Raw genomic sequence first — 26,768 nt, forward strand, 5'->3', positions numbered from 1 at the left:
TGCTTCATCATGTCAGCAACATTTCAGCTGGCAGCCTTCCTCACTACTCCCAGATGAATACTTCAGAGCATTAAGAAAGGATAGCTTTTGCTCTTCTGACTTTTCATTTACTACTCTTTCAACAGTTTAAAACCTTTCACAATAAAACTCTGAACCCAATGAAAAAGTATATACAGATTTTAGTATTTAAAATTCTTAAACAGCAAAAGACCTTCTGAGTCTCGTTGAAAAACGTGCCTTAAGATCCATTGATGACGTGTCAGACAAAATACATTTTTTTTGGCCGTGAGAGCAGAGAAACATTTGCTGTTAGGGGTCATCTAAGAAAAAGAACTGTGCATGATCTCAAATTACCCTGGCTTATCCTTTCCTTAAGGATTAAGGGAAATACCAGAAGCTGTGTCCTGCCTTTGTGCCTGTAATGCTTGCAGGTCTGAACCAAGCTGAGGACCGTAACTGAACAATTTTTTTTTCCTTGTAGTGCTCAGGACTAAGTATTTTCTTTTTAGTGTATAATGTACCAAATGAATTCTTGTTCCACATCCCATCCCAAACATCCTGGATTGGTCACGGTAAAGACACTGTAGACTAGGGCTTAATAATTTAAGATGATCCACGACATTTTTCCCTTTTTCCACTTTTTCACATTCCTCTTTGTCCATTAGGCATACATATATATCTCAGACCTATACCTTAAGCATTTTGAATCAAAAATTGCCCAAAATGTGATTAACAAAGAACATTTTAGGCATATTTTTGTAGATTCTCTGTGTACAGTTCTCTGCTCATTTTCTACTATCCCTCTGCCTGAAGCATATAATGGGTTTGACAGAAGAACCAAACCATACTAGTCTTAATAATCTTAAGCAAGGAAAAAACCCACCAATATCTAAGAAGTTGTAAAGTGTTAATACTGTGCAAATATCTGCTGAAAAAGTCGGTATGATTTGGCTGTGAAACAGATTCTTACTGAAGACCAGGCCTCTGAGCACTCTCCTTGCACAAAAGTATTGAACAGTACACATAGTCTATACCAATTCAGGTTCAGACAGTCACTGAAATCTATACATATGCATGTAAAATCAATAACTGTCACTTGAATGAATCAAAGGGAAATGTACTGTTTTTAATAACAAAATACTGCATTCTTTCACAGTAAAACCTTTTTATTATTAACCTAACTCATCCAGTGAATTTTAGAAGCTGCTGTAGGATTAAGTTCATGATGGATTACACTTGCTCACAATCTCAAAGCTTAAATTTTGATTTCTGAACAGATGGCCCAGCACTATTAAAAAAACAGTAGCATTGTTTGTTTTAATTTGGTATTTTGTACACAAAGTGCAGCTCTTGTAAAGCAAAAGTCAAAGAACAAAATAAACGCCTTTTTATTTAATTATTTTAAAAGAGAAACTAAATATTCTTGAAATCAACACGTATGCTGCTCTAGCCAATGCTATCCTCAAGGGTCTGGGACATAAGGAAACAAAGACAAGTAGTTATACTCATGACATTTTTCCTACTGGAAACGATGACTTCATCAACGTGCCTTCCTCCAAGGAGTACTTTGAATATTTTCATGAAGCTAACGTGGAATACATGGACTCAAATGTTTTCTCTTAATGGCTCTCTTAAAGCAGAGGATTTATTTTCTTTTTTTTTTTAAAGTACTTGTACCGCAAAAACTCAAGGACTCTGTAACCACTCAAGATTATGTAAAACAGCGGCACAGGTGGTATTTTCCATATAAAAGCATATACACAATTTTAAGCGAAAACCATGAGAAGAAATTAAAATATCCTTCCAACTTCTAAATGTCTGATAATAAGAAAACACGGAGGGTTCCTGAAGGTGTGCCTACCCTCAGGTTACAATAGACTTTTGAGAATCATATAGCAAAATCTGGAATTTTATTATACAGGGCACCACTGTGAGTACACCTCACTATTTTTCTTGCCTTTATCTTAGCTCCCATAACTGATCTAATCTCAATTCCCCTACTATACTTTCTTATCAATACTCTGCATTACTTGATACGCGAAAGCTTTTGTACAGAATAAAAAAACTTCTGGAAAAAAAAGAAGTATCCAAACAAAAACATTTACCTTTAAATTGGCAAAAAGGCATGCTTTCTGTGAGCAAAGTAATTAATGCTTTCTCTTTCTTCCTGTACACCCCAGGATTATAACTACCAAACTCTTTCACTGAAAGTTGTGCTACCAAGATAGTATCTTCAAATGTTTGCAACTGACAATATTCTTTGTAGGTACAGAAATCCCTTGAAAAAAAGAAAAAAGAAGTGAGAAATGAGAAAAGAGAAGAAAAAAGGAAGAAAAGAGAAAAAAGAAAAGAGTTGCATCAGGTAAATGGTGAAGATTCATTGCAAGTCAGTAAGTTACACCAAGAAGAACAGAAGTTATTATGAATGTATTTACACAACTGTTAAATTACACAAATACAGTGGTAGTACAAATGAAGTGCTTTGAGATACTGGTTTATACACAGGTTCATATAGACAGTCCAACTATTTTCTGCATGATGGAATTTAGCTATTATGAGGACAAAAACTGCCCACAAGTGAGTACAATTCTAGAAATCTGCAGTTAACTTTTAAGTATAGTACAGCAATCTAATGGTCCAGATACATAGGAAATAAAAAGTCTGCTTTTTTCAGTCCCTCAAACACTACACTATTAACCACAGATATTTACAAGAAAAGCACAGTGAAGTGTAAAACTGCTCAAATGGTAGTGCACATGCCTAAAATACCAAAGTTTATAGTAACTGAGGAAATAATTCTCTTATGCAAACTTACCAGTCAATCAAATTCTTGCGCTTTTCCACTATACTCTCCCCAAACACACATTTCCCCAGTCTGACCCAGAGTAAACACAAGCAAATAGCTACTGTTATGAAAGCATCCAAAGAAGAATGATAATTCTTGGTACGGGGACTTTTGAGGGGGCAAAAAAGAATTTGTAAACACCCAAAAAATAAAAACTACTCTTCATAAAAATCTGCAGACCAATATACCTTTAAAAATTGTCTCCATTTCTCAAAATACCTAACTGTTCAAACAAAATCTCTGTACATACTTTCCAGCACAGAACTTCCCATAATTTCAGTCATAAAGAGTTCTGGTACTGTTCCAAGTACCATAAGGACAGAACACGTACTTTTACAAGACCATTTACAGTAACAGACAGTATGAAGAATTTCCCATATTTCATAACCAACAGGAGCCAACAATACCTGCAACAACCTGAGCATGTTGAGTCATTCATGCCTAGATAATTACTCTGGGCATTCTCAGGTTAAATATACTTAAGAATTAAATATGATATGCATCTGAATTGTAAAAATTCTCAGGATTTTATGGCAAGAATAGGTTATTATGTTTGTGGGGTGTTATTTAGGTTTTTTTTTTTTTGTATAAGAATTCCTTTTTTGAGTCTTGGCATGTAACAGAAGGCCTAAATCAATGTATTTATAAACATGTGGATTCTGAATGAAACATGCAAATTCTCTGAAGATTCAGCAGCAATGTCTATTTTGCACTTGTAACAGTCTCCAAGCTAATCAGCCTCAGCGGAGAAGAAACAAAATTTTCTGAGTAAAAACAATGTTTGAAAGTATCCATTCACCCAAACTAAGCAGAGAGACAGAACAAGCTTTCTAATTCTAAATCCCTCAAGTGTCAGTCTTTTACTTTGTTCTTAATGTTCTTTACAAAAAAAGAAATTCATCATTACAATCTCTACTATACTTAAGACTCTCCTGCAGGGTATTTTGTTATCCTCTTCTATGAAACACAATGAGTATTTAAAAATTCATTTGTGCTACACAGAAAGTTAAATGTCCAGTGTGAATGAAGACAGCAAACAGTAACATAAACCTCTAACAGTTTTAAAATCTTCATGAAAAAACCGACTCAGAATGGGACAATACGTGAAAGTAAACAATTTAAATAACAGCAGATGGTTTTGATTCATTTACATGTTCCCTGGCAGACTAATCTTTTAAACAAGAAATTTCAAGTCATTATCTTTAGTTCAGGTTTGTTTATACTCTACATTTTTAAATCAGACAAAAGCAAGAGTTCTTTACAGAGAAGTAAGCCAATAATTTTAGCAAAATGATACAAAAAACTTTCTTAAACCAAGTAAAAGATTTATAGTTACAGTAGAATAATAAAAAGGGAGTAAAGTCTGCCGCCTGTGGAGGGAAAACTGAAATGGCCATCCAGTAACAGGCGGTGAACTCTGTAAACCATCTTTCTTTTCCAGCCCTGTTACCACAGGGTTCTCTTAAGGTCATTGGGTTTCTGGGAAAAGCGTCCTGTAATGGCAGCTGCTGGAGTCTCTGCATGTTCCTCCAAGAGCTTTTTAGGTCACATGGAGAACTCCAATTTCCGCTCTAGTTTAGGGTATATTTGCTAGTAAAGCCACTGGCAACATGGGAGATCAGCCATGCATTATCTGCCCTCCATGGCAAAATAATTTTCACCGGTGCACAGCAGACTGGAGAACACTGGTAGTAACCCGAGCAGGAATCTACCAAAGCCAAAAAACAAGACAACATCAGCACACATCCTTCCAGTTAACATACAAGTGTCTCGCAATGTACTTCTAAACTATCAACTGCCAAAATATAAGTGTGTGAATTTAAAATTCAGTGAGCAATATTATGTTTCACATCCACCTATAGCTACACAAAGTTCCCTACAATCTTCCTCTTTTATTAGAAGTTAACACGGAAAATTCACCTTTCCAGTCAGAGGGGATGTTTTGAAGAAAATTAGAGCATAAACATGTGCAGAAGAACGAACCAACCAGATCAAAACACTATCAACGCACAGTAATAGACTCAATGGATAATTAATTAAAAAAAATATTAAGAAGGTAAAAAAGAAATTCATTATTTTCAATAGCTTTTCTCTGTCCATGGGACACTGATACCTCTTGTATTTCCATAGCTTGACCTACTGAAGCAAGCGTAGCATTATTTCTTACCACTTTCACTGTGAAAGTGAAAAACCATACATCTCTGCAATTTAAGAAGCGAGAAACATCTAAGTAGCTGGATCGGTATTCAGTATTTGTTTCAGTTGTGAACAACTACAAATACTAAGGCATACAGTACAGGCCAACCAATGCAGCCACATACCAGACCAGACCAGAATGTGCATGTTTCCTGCATACAGGCTTTTCAATGCAAAGCTCTAGGTTTACTTTTCTGCATTTTTTGTAACATCTATTTGTTTACTAAGATCTGATAACTGGTCTTTAAAGTGTTAAGCTGTCATTTACAGTTGGATCTTTTTAATGCTATACACTGTTCGAGAAGCAGGTTGTGCAGAGTCAGCCAAGCACACAAAGCAGAAGGAGAAAACAGAAGAGAAATAGCAGGACTCTTCACCAACTAGAGATACAGGATTAATGCAAGCTTAAGCTTTATAGAGAAAGTGAGACAGCAGACAAGAGTTACACAACAGAATTTATTAAGGAACAGAAAAATCTCACAGCTTTTTTTTAATATATAGCAAATCAAAGAAGCTTTTGAAATACTTAAGAAAAGTATCCCTCAGCCACTAAGGTTCAGATTCCAACTGAAAGCTGTTATTTCTCATATGAAACCTATTATTGCCAAAAGCAGAACAGACTAAAAAGCCAAAAGCTGCACACAGAAAGGCAGAGATTTCTACTGCACTGAACAGTGGAAAGGACTTGGTAATACCTAAATTCAAGCCTGCCTACCTCTGAGATGCTCATGGTCAACTATTCCTGTTAGTATGTGAACGTTTGTTTTAAATATAGATCTGAACAGATCTGAGTATTTTTAAAATGAGAGTTCATAAGGCATGGAGAAGAATATAAAACAGTGAAAAATGGACATGGCTGTAGTAGAACATTCCATTAATGAAAAGACAAGACAGAGCCTCGTCAGAGCAATACTGTCAATTGAGTCTTCATACAGGTATTTTGCTTTTATGATTCTGAAGCAGATCTGTTTTTTAATGGATGACATACTGCTGCATCAATATCCTTGGAAAGACACGTAATTCTCATACAGCTAAAATTTTGACTTGGTTATTTTACTTTATTGTTGATACTTGAACAATTTTAGGGACCTTTTTAAGTCACATTATTGTCAACTCTGCTTATAAGTCCAAGTGGAACAGCAGTAGTAACTCAGCTTTTGGAAAGACGTTTGCTTTTAAGTTAGAGAAAAATCAGTGCTTCATCAAGCATCTGACCAGAAGGCACAGATACAATATGAGATCACATGAGTAGAAGAAGCAAAGTCGGATGTTTCCAAAGAGTTTTCTCCCCATCCCATACAATGTTTTGGTGTCTAATGAGAAGCACTCACCCAGTGCTGCCTTCCAACGAAAGGAGACGAGCAGCTACTTGCCATGGTGTTCGAAAGGAATGCTATTCTGAGGTAGGGGAAAAGACAGTAATTTTTAACAGTTCCACTGCCCCAATATATAAAGATGTCTTAATAAAAATCCAACCTGAACTTGTAGTAGCAACTCTATCTTTTGAGAAGCTCTGATTTCAGACTTCTATAAGACATTTCCATCATATTAAGAGGCGCGTAAAAGAAACAAATCATTAATCCTCAAAGGAAGCTGACAGGGTCAGAAGAACAATGCAGAGTATGATGCCTATTAAGATGGGTGGAGAAAGATTTGTGGATACAGAAATGAAAAATGAAGAAGCACTTGAAGTATGGCACAACACTTAAGTTATTCAATGCCAGTGTTGGCTATAGTCTTTTAAAACTTTCTTCCATCAAAGAGCCATAATCAAATATTTCTTTGTGCAGAACTTCAATCTTTCCTTTCAACTACAGAGAATACCTCTATTACCAATTGGAATTTGCCACAGCTTTGACTGTTGGGTGCTGAACATGTTACATTCAAGAAAAAAAATATTAAACAACTTACTGTGTAACCACGAGCAGTCAGACTGAACCTTTCGTTGAAGGAAATGAAGACTACTCACCCACAACTAGACTCTTGAGATGATCATGCTTTCAGGATTCAGTCTGTGCATGTGGACCAGCAGAACTGATTCAAAGTAGTTTTTACTAGAATACTCATTACCTTATTTACTACCTCCTTTATTACACCCCTTAATGTTTAAAAACTTTGTGTAAAGGAGACTTAAAAACTTTGTGTAAAGGAGACTTAGGGAACAACTCAGAGTGTTCAGGAGCAGATGGATCTTTTAACAGTTGGTATGACTTTCTGTCTAACACACTGCACACAGAGCTGAAATTTAGGTTTGCTTTAAACTTGAACACAACACTTAGAAATGAATCGAGTCTCGATGCAAAGGCAGAGAGGAGAGATGATCTACTTATTTTAGAAGTTGTTTCAGTAGGTAACTACTTTCACTTAGACCTCTATTTTGCCTTTCTTTACTTGTGAGTGGTTTTAATTTTAATTTTATGTGTTAGGTTCTTCACATATTTTCTCCTTAAACATTAATTCCTGTTAAAATCATTTTGTCTCAAACACCACACCAACTCACTCATGACATTTTCTTAGCTTTTAGTACAAACTGAAGGAAGTAGATTTGAAACTCTTACACTGTACAATCTGTTCTCCCAATCCATCTCACTAATGACACAAAATAACATGTCCACTTCTGTTCATTACTGTATCATACATAGGAGGAAACTGTGCCTTTTCATTACGGAAACCACACTAACTTCTCCAACATTACATCTGCCTCCTCAGTCATTACTTACCACAGATACAGCTCCCCCTTAGAGGAAAACAGCCTCCACTTCTTCATCCTAACCAGAATTTGGAGTACTTCAGGAACACACATTTGAATGGACTGCGCTTGACTGCTCGGCTCCCACTGATGTTTATCATTGTGAACTCACAACTTGCAGGTTTTCTGCTGTTGCATTCACTTCATATAATCCAGAAAAGTACTGAATAACATGTGCCATAGAATTTACATAATTTCATTAGAAACATTTAAGTTTCACGAACCACTTCATAAGACACAGCAGTACTTCAATAAATGCTTGTTACTTAGTGTTAGAAACTGCATGTCTTTTCTGAGAAGAATGACTTAGGTGCTATGCAGACGCTATCTTGGATGCTGGGAATGACATCTATTTTGCTATGCTTAGCAATTACCATTTTTCCATAAGCATTAAATTTCTCTGAGAATGCCTAGTTTTCGTAATAGAACTGCAGTTCCTATTATCAAATTTCTCTGAGAATGCCTCCTTTTCCTAAGAGAACTCTGGTTCCTATTATTTGCATTCACAGCCTTAGTTTTTCAGTTTCAGTCTTATTTGATCAGAATTCAGTTTGGAAAAAAGAAAGATAAACACGTGGAATTGTCATCTTTAAGAACTCTACTTAGAGGCCAGTAGCTTTCCTTGTCTGAGTAACATCTGTACATTTCATTGTCCAGAATTTAACAAGCAGCAACCTGTCCTTTAGATAAACAGAGGTGGAGATTGCAGATGCACTGTTGCCTTACCAAACCAAAGCATAAAGTAAATGAAATAACAAAACTAATGTCTCAAATACTTGAGGTTTTCCTAAGAACGAGGTATACAGATAATGGAAAACTCATGGCTATAACTATTGACCTGGCTAACATCAAAGGATAAATTCTGACTACAGAAGAGCTACTTTAGTATTATGAAAACTGTAAAGAGCATAAGCTATCAACGCCTACAACTTGCACCATCCTGCCTGCAAGAGAGTGACAACTGGGAAAATGAAAAGTGAATTTTCTCGAGCAAGCTCAAGCAGTAGTGTTATAAGCTATAGTCTAAATAAAGTGTTTCAGCCACACCACTCAAGTTGCAGAAGATGAAGGCAGGGATTGGGAAAATGAAAACCATCCACTGCAGAAGATGACTGGCTTTGGGACTGTTTAAAGAACCTGAAAGTGCACGAGTCTGTGGGACCTGATGACACATGTCCGTCCACGGGTTCTGAGAGATCGGGCCGAGTAAATGGCTACACCACTATCCATCATATTTGAGATGTCATGGCAGTCCAGTGTAGCTCCCTCTGACTGGAAAGGGGAAACCATAACCCCCAGTTTTATAAAGGGAAATATGTCACACCTCAGTGCCTGGCAAAGTCATGTAACAGATCTTCTTGGAAACTATGCTAAAGCACATGGAAAATAAGGAGGTGATTGGTGTTAGACAACATAGCTTCACAAAAGCTGAATTGAGTCCAACAAATCTAGGGACCTTTTACAGTGTGGCTAAGCAGTGGTGGATGAGAGAAGAGCCACATGTATCACCCACCCGAACTTGTGCAAAGCACTGGATGCTGTGTTGCATGATATCCCTGTCTCTAAACTGCAGAGACACAGATTTGACGCACGGATCACTTGGTGGATAAGGAACTGGCCGGATGGTTGCACTCAAAGAATTGTGGTCAGTGAGTTCGATGTCCAAGTGGAAAACAGCGATGAGTGGTGTTTGTCCCTCAGTATTGGGACCAGCGCTGTTCAAAATCTTTGTCAGCAACATGGACAGTGGAAACAAGTGTGTACCCTCAGCAAATCTGCTGACAACAACAAGCTGTGTGGTGCAGTCAACCGGCTGTAGGGAAAAGGATGCCATCCAAAGAGACCTTAACAAGCTTGAGAAGTGGGTCTTTGGGAGCTGCATGCAGTTCAACAAGGTCAACTGCAAGGTCCAGCATGTGGATCAGGTCAGCCTCAAGCATAAGTACAGGCTGGGTGAAGAATGGATGGATCGTAATTAGCTCTGGGGAGAAAGACTTGGGTGTGTTCATGGATTAGAAGCTCAACATGACTCAGCAATGTGCACCTGCAGCCCAGAAAGCCAACCATATCCTGGGCTGCATCAAAAGAAAAGTGACCAGCAACTTGAGAGAGGGGATTTTTACCCTCTATCCTGCTCTTGTGAGACCCACGTGGAGTACTGTGTCCAGTTCTGGGGCCCCCAACACAAGAACAAAGCTGACAATGTTAGAATGAGTCCAGAGAAGAGCCACAAGTTGACAACAGTGCTGGAGCACCTCTCCTACGAAGACAGGCGGAGAGAGTTGGCGCTGTTTAGTCTGGAGAAGAGAAGATGAAGACTTTGGGGAGAACTGAGAGTAGCCTTGCAGTACCCAAAGGGGGCTTGCAAGAAGGCTGAAGAGGGGCTATTCTCATGGCAGGTAAAAGTGCACATAGTGGCAAAACAAGGGTGAACGGCCTTAATCTGAAGGAGGGTAGATTTATTTATTAGGAAGAAATTCTTTACTATAAGGGCAGTGAGGCATTAGACCAGGTTGCCTAGATAGGTTGTGGACTCCCCATCTCAGGAAATGTTCAAGGCCAGGCTGAATGGGATTCTGAGTAACCTGGCCTACTGGAAGGTTCTCTGCCCATGGCAGGGGGGTTGGAATGAGGTGATCTTTAAGGTCCCTTCCAATCCAACTCATTTCCCCTGCAAATCTCTCTTTCCCTCCAATTGCAACAGGCCCATGGGAATCTGTTCAAATTATACTAGTTACACACCGTTATTTGTTCACCATGAGTAGATACCAGCAGTGGTTCACTGTCTTAAGAACTAAATGAATACAGCAGTCAATGAATTATTAGTTCTAACAAACTCAAGAGAAGATACTGACTAGGCCGCTTTTGAGACTGTAAAGAAGTCAACCAAGCAGACCTGTACTTGGAGCAGAGTGTGAAAAAGAGCAAATATGGAATGTGCCATTAAGCCAGATGGTACTATGGGCCCATATCACAAATTACACATCTGGATGTTTAAAGACCACTCAGAAAACAGCCCAAAGACCACTCAGAAAACTGCTCACTGCTCTCACAATGTTCACATTCTACAGGCCAGGCAGAACCAAAATGGATGTACAAGACCAACTGTATTACTCGTATTTTGAAATGTTTACAATAGTGTCACCTGCACAATGAGTGACATGTCACAAACGTAGCAAAAACATTAAAGATGTACTTGCACCTAAAACAATCAAGGGGCATTGCTACATTTCTGTCTGTTACTGCTATAACTCATTTATGTGACTGTTAACAGAGACAAAGCATCAGAGATTTGCTCAGAATGCCAAAGATCTGGCATATACATTTTGCCACAAAACCATCTTTATATTAAAGTAAATGTTCAGGGAGAAGTCTGCATCACAGCCTCACATAATATTCAAGGTCAAAAAGGACTCCTGGAAATCATGTAGCCCAATCCCACTGCCCAAAGCACAGTCAACTAGAGCAAGACACTCAGGACAATGTCCAGTTGGGCTCCAAGCAATTTGGAAAAGGGAGACTCCACAACTTCTTTGGGCAACCTGTTACATTCCTTGCCCACCTTCATAGTAAAAGAAAGTTTCTCTGTACGTTTAAACGGAATTTCCTGTATTTCAATTTGTGCCCACTCTCCATAGTCCATTCACTTGATATTGCTGCAAACAGTCTGGTTGCACCTTCTTTACATTCTTCTACCAGGTATTTATGAAATTTACAAGATCCATAACTATGCACAATTCTCCCCTTTGTTTTCAAACTAATTAAAAATATTTAAACGTGAGAATTTCTGGTGGCAAGAATAGCACTTCAGTGAACAGTACAAGATGGTGAAACTTGTACCAAAGCCAGTACAGAAAACCTCACCTACACTCTATTCTTGCCCAGTCATTTCTGTTCCTGTTCACCCCTTGTGCAAGCACAAGTATCTGTGCAGCTACATGGTGAAACAAATCATTCAGCTTAAACTCCCCGCCACCCCAAATGCCACTTGGCTTTTATCACAATGGAATTGTTTCTCCAACCCACTTCACTCTCAGTCTTCATTAGATCGGGATGTACAGTCTGAATATCCATATCCACCCAGCCTCCATCTAAAAAACTGTTCTTTCAAGCAGTAAGATTTCATACGTAAGAACCTGTACTATCCAAAAGTAATTAACTCTGCCAATTAAATGATGAAGCTAAAAGGAAGCAAGTTAATTTTTTGTCAATGTGCTCTGTCAACAAGGAACAAGTCCCTGGCAAAAATTATGCACTTGGAGCTCCTGCACAGTAGTGAGGCATGATGGAAAAACCCCTAGGTCACTGCAATAGTCCTCCTAACATACTGCTTTCCCAGAAATGTTGCAGAATGTCTACAGATTGGCTGATTTCCATTTTGTAAGTAAGACTGAAAGTAAATTGTACAAAGCCAAGGCACACACTGTTTGGGACAAGACTGTCAATATGCTGAGGAAGGATAGAAACACATTTAACACTGTTAGCCCTAAAAAGAAACATTCTTAGAATTTCTTTGCTAAGTCACTGTGAGCAGCAAGGATGATTTCAGTGCAACTATGAATCATTATTATTTATCCTCCTGCCATTCTCTTGAAATGAGCCTTCTGCAACACATCCAGCATCCATGTATGTGGCCTCTTATGGGCTCTGAATTAAGAGCACTGCACTACAACCGTAGTGTTGTAGTGCAGTGCTCTTAATTCACTATGCTGTTTCTTCACTATTGCACCTTCTATTCTTCACCAAATGCTTCTTGCCTTTTCTGTACCAATATTGTGTGCTCTGCTGATCCAGAAACAAGATTCGCTATTGTCTCTTACTCTGCTTCCTCACTTATAACAGGTATAAGAAACTCTATGAGTCAAGGAGCTACATCCCTTAACAGCAGGTTAAAATGCTGCACCTCTACAATTTTGCATCCTCTCATTGCTGTAAAGGTAAAAATAAAAATAAAAATTTCTTTATGCCCACATCATTCAGGCTAAATGTTGAGCATTTACATGAATGAACATCACCTGCAAAATCAGTATGAAATTACATCAATTACCTGGCAAGTTCTTTTGGCAAATTAACTTTATCAAATCACCCTCATTTTTTCCAATACACAGATTTATTTTTTTTTTACCTGCGAAGTTGACATGCGAGAGGTATCTTGTCGGCCTGTTAAATCAGACGAGGAGATATTGACTGGGGCACCACGATGTAATCTCATACTCACTTTCCTTTCTCGTTCCATACCGGATACTGGCCGAGGAGAGGTGTTGGCTGTGAGAAAAACAGTATTAGATTCTCATAATGAGAAATGGCATGTTAACAGTCACTGTAAAAATTACACTCTTGCTGTTTGCACACAAAAATTCCACATAACCAAACGAGGAATCAAGGCTGTTCGCCATTTCATAGAAATACAAGTATCAACTGCCAGGCAAGCAGCATATGTAAATATCTTCAATCTACTAAAAATCAAGGGAGAAAAAACCAAACCAAAAGGCCAAACTCTGCCCAGACACAAACTGCCAATTAGAGTAGTCTACAAGAAAGCACTTACCCAGCTACTTGCTTACTCACCAGCATGTGAAGTTGGGGTAAGGGGAGTAGGAGGAGCTACATCTTGCGTTCCTCTTATCCTGCCAGAAGCAGTGGAGGGTAATCCACGTACAGCTGGATTTCGTGTATGTCTTAATCTTTCCTCTCGTTCCCGTCTTTCACGTTCAGCATCTTCAGCTGCTCTGCTTGCACCCTATGGGCCAAGAGTAGTGAACAACTTTGGGGATTACTCTTTACAACTGTATGTTTATAAAAGTACTGAAAAAGAAGTACTGGACAATGTGTGAACTGAAGTTTGAGAAGGCAACAGCTGCTTTGGTAAAATTTCTTGAGAACTGCTGTAAGTTGTGTTCATACAGCTGCTCGGACAGTCTTCAAAATGTTAATGTACACGTGTACTGTTACGGCAGCTGGACACCTCCTCAAATGTTGCAAATGACCTTTGATAAAGATCAAAGTGGGAGAAAGTAGTAATTCCACAACCTAGCCTGGTGACTGCCCTAAAAGATCTAAGAAGCTGTCCACATTAACAGCTTTGAAACTGCAATTCAGTTGTCATCCAAGCCTTATAGCATGGATCCTGTATCTCCTGCCTTTCTCCTCATTTCCTGGTCTTTCTGTCTATACAGTAGAGTTGCCAAGAGGAAATATGGAAGACAATCTTACAGTATCAGTTAAGGTACTCAAAACTAACAATGCAGTAACAGAACCCATCCAGAACAATTAAAAATTCCAAGTTTTAGAAAGCTGTGTGAGCTACTCACAAATTTCAGCATGTTCCAGTCAAATACATAGTCATAGGAGAATCCTTGCCGATGAAAAAGGTTTCTGAATAATTGCCTTAAATAGGAATAGTCCGGCTTGTCATCAAAACGCAAAGAACGGCAGAAATTCAAGTATGTGGCAAATTCAGCTGTAATTAAAGGAAACCTGTTTTTTTATCTAGAGCTTCACACTGGCTTTTTGTAATTCTGTGTCAAAAACACCCAAACCACTCCAAACTTGAAAAGCAGGGAATCTTCTTAACATAAGAAAAAGAATAATGATTTAATACTAGAAATTCACTAAAGGAAACACTGTCATGTCAATTCTGAAAAAGAAATTATTTTTCTATCACAGAGCAGGCAAAGATCTCACTTTTTCGACAGCACAGAGAACCCAATAACACAGTTCTTTAACCAGCAGCTGGCGGGTGGGGGAGAAAAGTTTCAAAACTTTGCTTGGAACATATTGAACACAATTTATTGTGGGACATGGAACAGCATTTCTTTGTTAAGACACACAAGAGATTCATGTCTGCTGTGTCACAAAACACACAAAAACTTTGTCTCCCAGGTAAGTAACGCCACATTTTTAATTTACAATAGTCTGAACACTTTTTTTAAAGGGCAAGCAAAATATTACAAAGGAAAAAAAAAGAATACTGTAGTGAATTCAGTGCACCAGAGAAAAGCAGCAGTATCAAAATAATAGCTTTTGACTTTAGATTTTCCCAAATGAAATAACAGAATAATTTATATTAAGAAAGAAATTCTAACTAACGGCACAAGAGAATCTGATTAGTCTTCCCTGCCTGTAAACCCCAGAGAAAACATGTAATTCATGAATGTAAAGGAACATGCACGAAGCAACACTTGAAACACATAATGATGCATTTTCACACAACCCAAACAAAAACTATAGTTCTTGTCATTGTAACAAGAGGGTGAAGAGACAGAACTCTTTGTGAAATTAAAATAGTCTCTGATGACAGCCAGTGTAACTATGTTTTAAAACAAACTGAAGTATCATTTTACAATACTCAAAAATGGCTTATTGTTGTTGAGGTGTAAAAAACTGAGGAACAGAACTGCTCCGAGGCATGATGCTAGGATACAGCAGTGTTTCTTATGCTTCTCACAAATTCTAATCCATCAGCAGGCGAAACCAGATGAACCTGAGATGATAATTCCCAAGCAAAACAACTGCAGTAGATAAGAGATGCATCTGACTACACAATCCAATTCATCCAAGAAACAGTACCCGCACAGACAAAGGCAGTTTGTTAAAATGCTATTTGTCTGTTGCCAATTATCCAGCCAACAGGCACACAAAAATTACAGCACAAAACAGGGTACCATGCTACCCTTCCTCTTGAGGGCACTTAACAGTTGAGACAAGGGATCCCTAGAAATGCTCTATGAACACAAAAGATCTGTCTTCAGCATAGTATTTTTACCACACGTGTGGTAAAATCATGGGGAGATAAGCAAGGGGAAGAGGAGAAGGAGAGAGACAGATGGTGAAAAAGAGTAGCAGAATTTAACATAAGGAAAGGAGATGTACCACTAAAAAATGAACACATAGTCCTAGTGTCACAGAAGAGTAACTTACAAGGATATCCTTTACACAAAACCTCAATGGGTGTAGACATTTTCTTTTCACTGATACGTTCGTATTTCTGCCTCTTTGTTGCTGCTTTCAGTCCCTGCCAGGGGAGGGAGCCCAGGTTAAAATACATCAGTACATAGCCCAAGGACTCCAAGTCATCTCTGCGAGATTGCTCTACAACAGCATAAAAAAGTGAACTCATTAGGTTTCATTTTCTACTGGCAAAACAAAAGTCTGTGCAACAAGATTGTTATAAAAACCCTTCCAAAACAAGAGACAGTTGAGTGTTACTATGCCCATGACAAACTCATTCAGTAAAAGAAAAGCCTTTTATCCTTACAGTTATTAAAAAATTGCTACATCCCAAGCATTACAAACTCAGACTGAACAGACTAATATAGACTGAATCCCACTTAATAAAGATATACAAGGCCATGCAAGTTGTAGTCTTAGTGTCAAAAATAGGGACTGTCTCCTATGCCTCCCCAAAGCAACATCGACTTGAACTAAGATTACATGCACCGACACTCTTGAAGTTTCTATTTATTGCCTTCCCCAGCTCACCAATTCCAAGATGAGTGTTGATGGATGCATAACGGGCAGTTCCCGTTAAGTTTTTATTTTCACGATATGGAATATGTTGATGAGTTCGAGCATCTCGATACTTTTTTGCTAGTCCAAAGTCTATTATGTAGACAAGATTGCCTTTCTTCCCCAGGCCCATTAAGAAGTTATCTGGCTTCACATCTCGGTGGATGAAGTTCTTAGAGTGAATATATTCAATTCGACTAATCTAAATACAGAACCACAAAAAAAAAAAAATCATTGTCAAGAGACTAAGCACACATCTTTTTCTGACAAAAACACTAGAAATGGTGTCTAAATAATGAAAGAGGCAACTCCCCTTTCTATTGTAAAATATAAGGGAATTAAAAAGAACAATTTAGAAGACAACAGACAAACCTTTCCAGCTCTTTGCCCGTGTGTATTTTACAAAACCAGGACAATCTGTTTCCAAAAACTTTCTAGGGGAAATTTCTTAGTCTTTGAACAGTGCAACACCCGGTTTGCAAACAGTGCAGTTTCAGTTTTTAAAGAAGAACGGCTAATCACTTTTCATGGGATAGTTTGGATTTACAAAAACAGAGCTACTTTTGATTTTTGCTCTATTAATACAGCCTATTCAGCTCTAAATTTTAGAAATAAAATGAATATGATAAAAAAAATTCTATATCCCAACATATTTGACTACCAAGGTAACAAAGTCATTACCTACCATTTGGTCAGCAAGTAATAGGACTGTCTTGAGACTAAATTTCCTTGAACAAAAATTGAAGAGATCTTCAAGACTCGGTCCCAACAACTCCATCACCATAACATTGTAGTCCCCTTCAGCTCCACACCACTTAATTGTGGGAATACCCACTAGGAAAAAATAAATAATTTATTCAGTATAACATTTTGATTTATATAATTGATGCACACAAATCTTCAAGGCTCTTAATATTAATTCTGAGTGTCATTCCCATTAATGTTTCCATTTACAGCAAAGCCTAATATTTTATGTTCAGACATTCCAAATTAAATGTGGGACAACTTCTAGCAGAATCTATACAAAATTCTAGCAACAGAGGTCTAAAAAGAGCCTTTTTTCTTTTCCCCAGAAACCTTCTAGTCTTCATGCTTATCTTGTAACTTTAAAGTATTGAGCATCTTTGTTGGATTTGAACCCTAAGCATTTTACCAAGAGTAATATTCATGTAGTCTCTAGGATGCAATAAGGCACAAATCAGGAGTTTGAAAATAAAACCCTGACCACCCACTACGAGGAAAGCCTTAGAAATTAACTTAGTTTTAAAGCCTACAAAATCACCATGAAATATCTGTGTCCTCCATCAAAATTTGCAATGAATTTCTGCCCTTCCTTCATATTCTTGTCTTTCCTTCAGTTTCATGGTATTTGCTGTTTGGTGAATCTCTACCAAAGCAGCATTGTTCATGAGATGCATTATTCATTCAGTTTTACAGTATGATAATTAGCCCAAATTTATGGAGGAAGTCAGGAACCTTATTTCACAAAAAAAAAACAGAAATGCTCAAATATTTTGAAATAAATCACCACGTAGGTAGCCTTATTCAGATTTTCAAATGCCTTACTCAGAGTTAATTCTATGCATTTTGGTGTGAAATGCCGTAATTCGCTGAATTTACAGGAAGCATGATATTCTATGAAGGCTATTTCGGTTACATACAGGTGGCAACCGAATTATGAGGGAATTAAAAAGTAACTAAATGCAAATACATACTATTATCAATTTCTAGAGGTCTTATTACCCTACTTGGCATGTACTTGAGATACAGCATGGAATGTACTCTTCATGCAAAGCACATCCTCATTTGGGAAGAATTCAAGGGACTATAAAACAAACACAAAACTGAACTACACCGGGTTTATGTCCCAGAACTGCATAGGAATGTTACATTTCCAGAATTCCAAAATATATGAGCAAGTTACTGTAGCAAAGCAACACACAGTAGCTAAGAAGTTGCTGCATTCCAATTCTCCACTACCAGAGCCATTTTGTCTTTGAACTCTCCCAGCAAGGAAATATTTGTACCACAGACAAAAATAATACTAACATGCACAACAAAAATTAACCTGATTGCTAAAAGTTTAGAATTGTGCTACTATAATACGCAAGTCAAGTGAAATGGTCCAAAGTAGCGGTTACCATCTTTCACTGATCCACGAGAATCAGAAATAAAGCACTGTTCTGAGATGAAACTTTGTTTCACATTGCACAAGGTCCTCCCACTTCAATATTTTGGGAACCATGAGAAACTTTGGAGGATCTTACTGGTTATCATGAAGCATGATAGCCGTGGATTTAGAACTGCTCCTCTACAACCCTTGCAGAACTAAAATGCTGCTCTTTATCTATCCTGCTGCCTTTCCCACCTTCTCCTTATTTCTCAAAAGAGATCCCAAACATTAACTGTCAGGTGGCAGACAGATCAAAGGTGTAAAAGCAGTAAAATCTTTGAAGAAGGAAAATAGTTTGCTTGCCTCCACCCTGCATCATTTTGTAGATTTTACTCTCGATGTGGAGCTGAGGATGTTTGGTTTTCACACATTCCAACTTTATTGCAACCTCCTCTCCGGCAGCAATATCAGTTCCTAAAACCAGAAGAATTAAAACATTGGTCAAAATATTTTTAAGATGCATTTCCTTTGCCAAGACCGAAACAAAATGAGCATCAACAAACTACTCCTCAATGGCAAACATACCACTGAGGAGTAGTTTAGTGATTAAGTACTTTCAGCCACAATTACCTAAAAATTCTTCTGAAACTTTACAGACACTCTCCAACAGACTAGGATTACAAGAGAAAACTATTGTATAATGAGAATCCAAAATTGCTGCTATCCCATTGGAACAAACAAACAAACAAACCCCAGATAAACAACAAAACTAAATCAAGTGTGTCTTCTCAGGAATGTCTTTCCACTTCCAGTTTGTGGTAAAAACGGTCAGAATTAATCTTTATGAACATGGCAAATTGACCCGCCAATGGAAGAAGTACTAAGAATTCAAATCATCTCCTCTTATGTCTTGGAAATAGAGGCTACAATTTCCCTAGATCTCAACATAGTCCGGCTATACCCTGACACCTCATTTTACTTGGCTGGAAGGCAGCTTATCTAGACTAAAGAATGTGCAGTCCGCAAAAGCTTTCTTTTAAATCTCATTAAATTCTTGTTTTAAGAATCAAAAAAGGCTTACCTGTTCACTTTCAAAGTATGTAGGGAGAAACTGACATTCTTAAATAGAAACAGTCAAGAAAATACACACTGTCACAGCCAAGCAACTTACAAGCTATAAGAAAAAAAGGAAATAGCAAAAGGAAACGTGTGACACTTCATGGACATTATCTCCGAGTCTCTCTACTTCAGGAATTTGGCCCTTTTCTGCTTTACCTCATGGTTCAGGATTATGTGAAGTACACCACCTATAGTTCGATCTGATCCCCACTTTCAAAAGCCTAACTAGAAGTTCCTCTCTAGTCTGACATGTCTTCAACACCCTTGTATCTGCATTTAAGACAAAACCTGGGGACTAGAAACAGGCAAAAATAGTCAAATCTTCATCTTCAAAGCACAAAACTGAGCTGGGAATGTACGCTGAAATAATCCACAAATTCACTGAGGCCTATCAGAAAGCACGTCTACTTAAAAATAAATATTGGCTTCTGAAATAACTTTAGACATTATTTTAAGACACTTGTGTCTACTGTACAGTCTGAACAACAGAGCAGTAAATGGAATTTTTAAAAAACTGACCACATTTCGTTTTCACAAAAAACCACAGTTTTCAAACATCTGTCCTACCACATAATGGATGGCAAAGCAAATGGGACTCTACAAAAGGCTTCAGTTCTTGAAAGACAGTAATTTTCCCTGGAAAAATAAAGGCCACCAGGATCTTCCATTAATGTACTTCCAGGCTAGTTCCATGCCTGAGCCATGCTTCATATAAATGGGATGACATTTGCAATAAGCCCTGAGACTAAATTCATGACAATTATACAGAAATAAAAAGAAATGTAAAACCCAGAGGATTTATTGCATAGAATTCAGTACAGCATTAATATATACACTAGCATACAGGGAACTATTACATTCTGTGCAACTTCACTGGTGTAAGCTGTATTCATAGAGATAAAAGTCACACACAAACGTTTATTTCCCTGGCACTTGATATAAATACTGTAATACAATCTGATTTATCTGAGCAATAGTCAAGTTTAAATTTCTCAAATCATTTAAGACTTTTCAGATTTTAACTGCTGTCTTAATTGTCCCCCAAAATCCCAGTGGAAGCTAACAAGGATTTTTGCACTAGCTTTACCACAATCTTCTATGGTCACATCTTCAATCTTCTATACATGCATTGTAGAGAGGAAGAATCACATTCTCTGACTCTAGACCATCACATGCCTTCAGTTAGAAATGAGTATTTTTCATCAAGCATATGATCTGTCTTATGGATAACCAGTATTTCATTTGCTGTAAACAAGCAGCTTTAGGTAACAAATTACGTTGGAATGCCAGCTGTGCACTGCAAGATGTACGGAAAAACAACCCCCACCTCTCATACTGCATGCACTGCAAGCGTACCACATAAGCTAGCAAGTGACATTATTTTTATTTTCCACAAATATGCAGTCAATGAAACTTAACCCTTGCAAGTTCCCCCTTCCCTGATTTGCTTTTCTAGGTTAACATAATTTTCAAAAGCAGAACACTTGTGTCTACCAGGCGGGACGTAATGCTCATATTTCTTTGGATTTAATCCACTTCACATGGCTTGAGAGTTTGCGAAATATGCAAGTATTTTAAAAACATCCGCTTTCAAAATGTTTTGCACCCGCTACCTGTGCTTGTCATAAACAGTAGCAGTAGGCTATGTTAGAGGGCTATAATAATGGACTGGCAAAGACAATTCCAAGCCTTTATATTTTACAATTGCACAGCGATCACGATTAGTAATGGTCAGCAACAGGATTAGCCAAACTATCAGGATTTAAAGTTTTTTTTTTTACTGCAATCTATTCACTTGTACTTGTGTAATTTTTTTAGGCCTCACAGGAGAAGGAAACATCCTTCTGACAACAATTTTTCCTAGTCCACTGCAGCGATATTTAACCGTGCTATGTTTCCTTTCCGAAACGTTTTTCCGAATGCAATGGGGTTTTTTCCGAATGGGTTGTGGGGTTTTCAGGGTTTATGCGATTTTGGGTTTTTTTCCTTCCTTGTTTTGAGATGAAGCGATTTTTACCCTTATGCCCATTTTACAGACTCGAACGGTGCCCAAGGTCACTAGACAACAATGAGAAGAGACAGCCGAGTAAACCAGAATTCCCGATTTCCGCACCATACAAATTAGGACATGATGTCAACGAAATATTAAATTACTGCTGCTGTGTCCCTAGCCCAGGTACTTGCCCGACCTGGCTAGGCCCTCGATGTTCTCCACACAGCTACAAAACGGCCAGCTGAATCTACAGCGAGCCATCCTCCTTACCCAGGTAGATATCCCCGAAGGAGCCACTCCCGATCTTCCGGCCCAGCCGGTACCGGTTCCCAACCCTCAGCTCCATGGCGGCAGCTCGGCTCGTCCGCGACCCGGTTCTGTTGCTCTGCCCGGTCTGCTGGCTCTCGTTCTGATGCCTCACAGTCCTACGGTTTCGGATGCCATCGCGGCTTTGGTCTCGCCGCTCGACACTAGCGAGACAGTCAAGCCCGTCGCCGCACCTCCCGAGCAAGATGGACACGGATTCCCGACACGACCGGCGCCTCAGCCCCTCCGGCCCCCAGCCACCATACTGCGTGACCTCACTTCCCTAGCGACGGGGGCGGGGCGCGCTGCCGCAGGGACGGGCACGCGGCGGGCGGGGCGCGGATGCCGTCCCAGCTCCCCCGCCCGCCGCTCTCTTGGTGCTCGTCTCGGCGGGAGTGCCTGCCCCGTCTTACCGCGCGTCCCAGCCACATGCCGGGCGGCGAATGAAGCCCACGGTCTTCCCGGTGCGTATGGCGTCGTCGTCCACGAGGCCGTCGGTCACCGCAGTGGAGATGGAGCTCCGGCAGCACTGCGTTCCGAGGAGTGCCCGTTTGACCGGGAAGGCGGAAGGAGGTGGGGGGAGTGGCTGCAGGGACAAAGTCTGAGAAGTGACAAATTTCAGGGGAAAACCATGTCATTCTTGCTGGAGAGGAGTGTTGGGATCTCCTCTCTCTCTCCGGGTGAGGAAGAATTTCTCTAAGCAGACCGCCGCTGAGCACTGCAGGGCCTGTATATGTAACCATGTAGTGTCTGCACATGTGAGGCTGTGTATTTGTGAAGCCTCATACTGTAAAAGTTGTAAGACGTTAATGTCTTAGGTGGCTGACAACTGAGCCACTGGAAGTACAGAGTAAGAGAGGGAGAGAGAGACAAAGACACATCTGAACTGTCAAATTCCCACAGCAACTGTTAGTGGGAGCTGTGATGAGTCCTGGACCCATTAGTCCATGTAGGCCCCCTACATTGCAAAACACGCCTCCCAGACCCAAGCTGGTCCCAGTGCCAATTCGAGCTGCTTTGACAATGCCAAGCACCTCCTAAAATCTGCAATCAGGAACCCAACCTGCTGAGTTTTGTTACTGGAGAAGGGGCCGGCACTGGTGTTCAGGGGCCTGTGGCCCAGAGTGGCTTGCTGCATGGTGGAAATTCTGCATTACACAGGATGCCTCCCAGACCCAAGCTGCTGCCACCGTGGAAATTCTGCATTACACAGGATGTCTCCCAGACCCAAGCTGCTGCCACTGCAATGTTAGGCTACTTTGTGAGTCCCAAGCACATCCTGCAAACCCTCTCCAGCTGTCACTCCATGTTAAGGGTTTTGATTGGGGGAAAAACGCATCTTTTTTAATTGCTGGAGTGATTTAAATTAAAGGAGAAATTCTTTTTACAATATTTTTAAAGATTAAATTAAAGGGCAGAAGCAGTTCATTTGCCATTTTATCAGTTTCAGTGGGGGTAATTGCCCTGTTCTCTCATTTTTAGGGGTTCACTTGAAGGAAGCTCTGTCTTTTTTAGCATTTTAAGGATTTAAATATTTATTTCTCAGAAATTCTTTCTGTGCCTTTGGACCAGGTATCTCAGAGGAGGGTGAGCCTAGCACGTACTTACCCCTTACACTGCCCAGGAGTTTTTTTTTTTTCTTATTTTTCTTTATAATGTAGATAGCCTGAATTAGAGGTCCCAAGGAGACTTAGACTATTCAGATCATTAGTATTCTTCTCCATCCAGCTTAGGCATATGGGAAGTACTACTTTGTAGCCACTAAGGAATAATTATGTAAGCTAACAGCAAATTACCTAATTTATCTAGTTATGCTGCCTAAACAGAAAGTTTTATTTCTTACCAGTTTTCTGCCATTTTGCTCCAAGCAGTTGCTGCAAAAAAGAAAGTGCTCTTATTTTCCTGAAGAGTTTTCTTCTACAACAAACCCTTTACTCCCCTTGCATTCAAGTCAGAGGATCCAAACAGCTGCAGCTGCTCTGAGGGCTTTTATACCCGGTGGGATTTGCCCCCTCCCTTTTCCTGGGTGCCATGGGAACGAGAGGCGGGCACCATCAGGGATATATGAACCCCAGCCTTGGCTGAGAGGCCTCATTCCCTCTGTGGGATGTGCTGGGATAAGAGCTCTCCTCTCATTTCAGTGAAGAGGCTCTTTCAGCTCATCTCAGCTTGTTTCCAGCAGGTGTTTCTGGGCATCTAAAGCACAGAGGCTTTGAAGATTCTGTGAAGTAAACAGCATGGAATACAGGGAGTATTTAGATTCGTGATTTTGGATTTTGTGATTAGGGGTGGTAAAGTGCATTTGTAATTTCTGGTTTTGTTCTTGTTTTGTTTTGTATTTTCTTTTAGGAGGAATGCAGCTTCCAGAGGTTCCTGGTTGTGTCAAGTACAACACTTTTTTCAGCAGATTCATCATGTCACAAGAGGGATCTGCCCAGTGTCAAGGATGATGTTTGAGATTGAGGCTTCAGGTGAGTTGAGGATTGTGACTGGGAGAGGGAGGGTAAGCAGGTATACAGTTAAGAATTCTTGTGGGCGGAGGGGGGGGGGTTTGAAGGCAGCAGGGTGAAAAAGGATGTTTATTTGAGGACCCCCCCCCTCAATCCCAGGATTCTCAAAAGCCTAGCAGAGGTTTTCACATGTCTTACAGCACACAAGGTTATCTACTGCACTCACAGAAATGCCATTCAACTTTGCCTTTCTCTAACCCAGGTGCCACTCCTAATGAAGGCCACAGCCTTGGAATCAGGATGAAGCTGGAGCCTGAAGGAGCCAGGCACACTCAGGAGAGGGCAAGTAGCTGACTTGCTGGGATTTGGCCCATATAACTCTGAGCTCATACTTTGCTTTTGGTTTTCTTTGTTGTAGCTGACCGAGAGCCTAACAGGCCATCACAGGGCTCTCCGAGGCAGATTCATTTCAGGCGTGACATGAATCCACATCACCCATCATCCAAAAGATAAGTTGGGGGCCACGGCCTGGAGATGGGAGAGTGGTGGGTTGGGAGATCTTGGGGCAGATGTAAAAATTAGCAGAGGGAAAAGCAATCTTCCCCAAGGGCCTCTTAGGATAGGGAGAGAGAGAGGCTCTACTTTTGATGGCAGCTTTCAGGCAGGCAGTGCAGAACAGCTCTGGCCTGTGTCGTGTTGTCCGGTGTGCCGTGTTATCTAGTGTGTCTTTGGGGTCCCTTTTGCCTTTTCCCCTCAATGCTCTCACCACAAGCATGATGTGTCGTGTTTAATGTCCCCCTTTGTCACGTTCTGTGTCACGGGTGTCTGCTCATATTTGTGCCGGAGCTGCTCTGCCCTGCCGCATAGCCTGCTGCAATAGGACAAGCCTGGGGAGTTGACATTTGTAATTTGGGTGTACATTGGCTCTAGATGCTATTCCAAGATTGACAAGTTGTTTGCATGTTGTGAGTTATCCTGGTGGTGTTTGATATATGTTCTAACTTTCTTTCAGGTGCAGATGCATTGCATCCATGGCAGAGGGTCAGGGTTAGGAGGTGCCGGGCCTTCTTAGAAGCCTGGTGAGTAGCAGACTGGTGGGGTTTTGGGTGATGTGGTGCCAAGATCAGGCACTGATGTTTGGTTTTCTTTTATACAGCTGTCTGAGAGACACCAGCGCGGTGCCAGCAGGATCTTCCCAGCTGACGAGGTGGCCTTTCTTTGCACCTGATATGGAGCAGCACTCCCTGATATCTGAGAGATAAGTAGAGCGCTAAGACCCACAGAGGGGATGAAAGCAGGGTTCTGGTTTGGTAATTACTGGGAGAGGTTTTTGAGTCCGCTTTGGAGGTGGGGGGTGTTCATGAAGTGGCCCCTTAGGCCCCATAAAAGCAAAGTCTTACTTTTGATGAAGTGCTGAGGTGCGCAGGGCGGAGCAGTCCCGGTGTGTCTCGTGTGCCTTGTCTATTTTGCATTATGTGTTGTTTGTGTATGTCATGTCTTTTACCTTAGGCCTTTGAGGAGCCTGTCAGAAACCCTGGCACCATTCTTAGCATCTGTGATCTCTGCATTCCTTGGCCTGGCACCCAGAGCATTGATGCGATTCTGATACCTGTCTGAGCTCCCGAGTCAAAAGTTCTCTCTTTGGAAGCATCCTGTCAGATGTCTTTTCAGGTCTTGTTCTGAGCTGTACGGACAGCTATGCCCCACCTGGATCCATTGTGGTGGATTAGGACTTGTAGTAATATGAGGTTAGGTACAGGCTTCTGACTGTAGGATTCCTGGGCATCCATCTTTGCTGTTTTTGGTATAAATCATTCAGTTTAGCATCTTCTTCCTCCAGGGTTCTCTGAGCCTCATCATCTCACCATCGGTCTCGCCTCGGTCATCTCCTTTTGCATTCTCTCTGTCCTCGTAGCCATTTTCCTTGCCAAGAGATTTCTGTCCGTGTCTTGTGCCCTTTGTTTGTCACATCCTGTCTGTCCTGTGTCACGGGTGTCAGCACACATTTGTGCCGGAGCTGCTCTGCCCTGCCGCATAGCCTAGTGCAATAGGGGAAATCCTGGGGACCTGAAGTTTGTATTGTGAGGTGTAGGTGGACTCTAGATGGGATTTGTAGATGGACACAAGATATCTGGAGCCCTTAAGTTATCCTGCAGCCCTTTGACTCTTGTCCTAACTTTCTTTCAGATGCAGAGGGATAAAATCCAGGGCAGAGTACCCCATCCCAGGTGAGGAGGTTCCCCGAGCAGGTCAGTCACTGTTTGTCGCTGTAGAGGAAGCATAAATGGTGGCTGTTACAGCACTGTTCTTTGCCTCTCTTTTTAGGAAGTCAAGGGCGAGAGCAGCAGTCAAGACCGAGTGGGCAAGGTGAGCATTGAGTAGGGTACAGAAGCAGTTGTTATTGCTGAAGTCTCAGTTTCTGGTGCAGCTCCAAGCATCTCCTCTTGTTTTTTTTATTTTAGGTGTTCCACATGCAGTCTATCCTAGCT

The 26,768-nt window shown here is 40.2% G+C and overlaps 1 protein-coding gene across 3 annotated transcripts; it reads right to left on the bottom strand.

Moving 5' to 3' along the window:
* Positions 1 to 1,364: 1,364 nt before the first annotated feature.
* On the bottom strand, positions 1,365 to 23,847 carry CSNK1D (casein kinase 1 delta). Of its 3 annotated transcripts, XM_064728248.1 has the most exons (10): positions 21,794 to 22,121; positions 18,775 to 18,885; positions 16,984 to 17,132; positions 16,272 to 16,500; positions 15,711 to 15,881; positions 14,102 to 14,250; positions 13,359 to 13,530; positions 12,916 to 13,055; positions 6,373 to 6,439; positions 1,365 to 4,553 (listed from the first exon to the last, which is right to left on the bottom strand). In XM_064728248.1, exons 1-9 carry the CDS (start codon positions 21,867 to 21,869, stop codon positions 6,407 to 6,409), a joined length of 1,230 nt encoding a protein of 409 aa, XP_064584318.1. In that variant the 5' UTR covers positions 21,870 to 22,121; the 3' UTR covers positions 1,365 to 4,553; positions 6,373 to 6,406. The 3 variants fall into 3 exon arrangements, with proteins under 3 accessions (XP_064584318.1, XP_064584319.1, XP_064584317.1); XM_064728249.1 differs by lacking the exons at positions 6,373 to 6,439; positions 21,794 to 22,121 and adding an exon at positions 23,673 to 23,847; XM_064728247.1 differs by lacking the exon at positions 6,373 to 6,439.
* Positions 23,848 to 26,768: the final 2,921 nt, after the last annotated feature.

The sequence above is a fragment of the Zonotrichia leucophrys genome, chromosome 18 (genome assembly GCF_028769735.1).
Source record: "Zonotrichia leucophrys gambelii isolate GWCS_2022_RI chromosome 18, RI_Zleu_2.0, whole genome shotgun sequence".
NCBI classification, from domain to species: Eukaryota; Metazoa; Chordata; class Aves; order Passeriformes; family Passerellidae; genus Zonotrichia; species Zonotrichia leucophrys.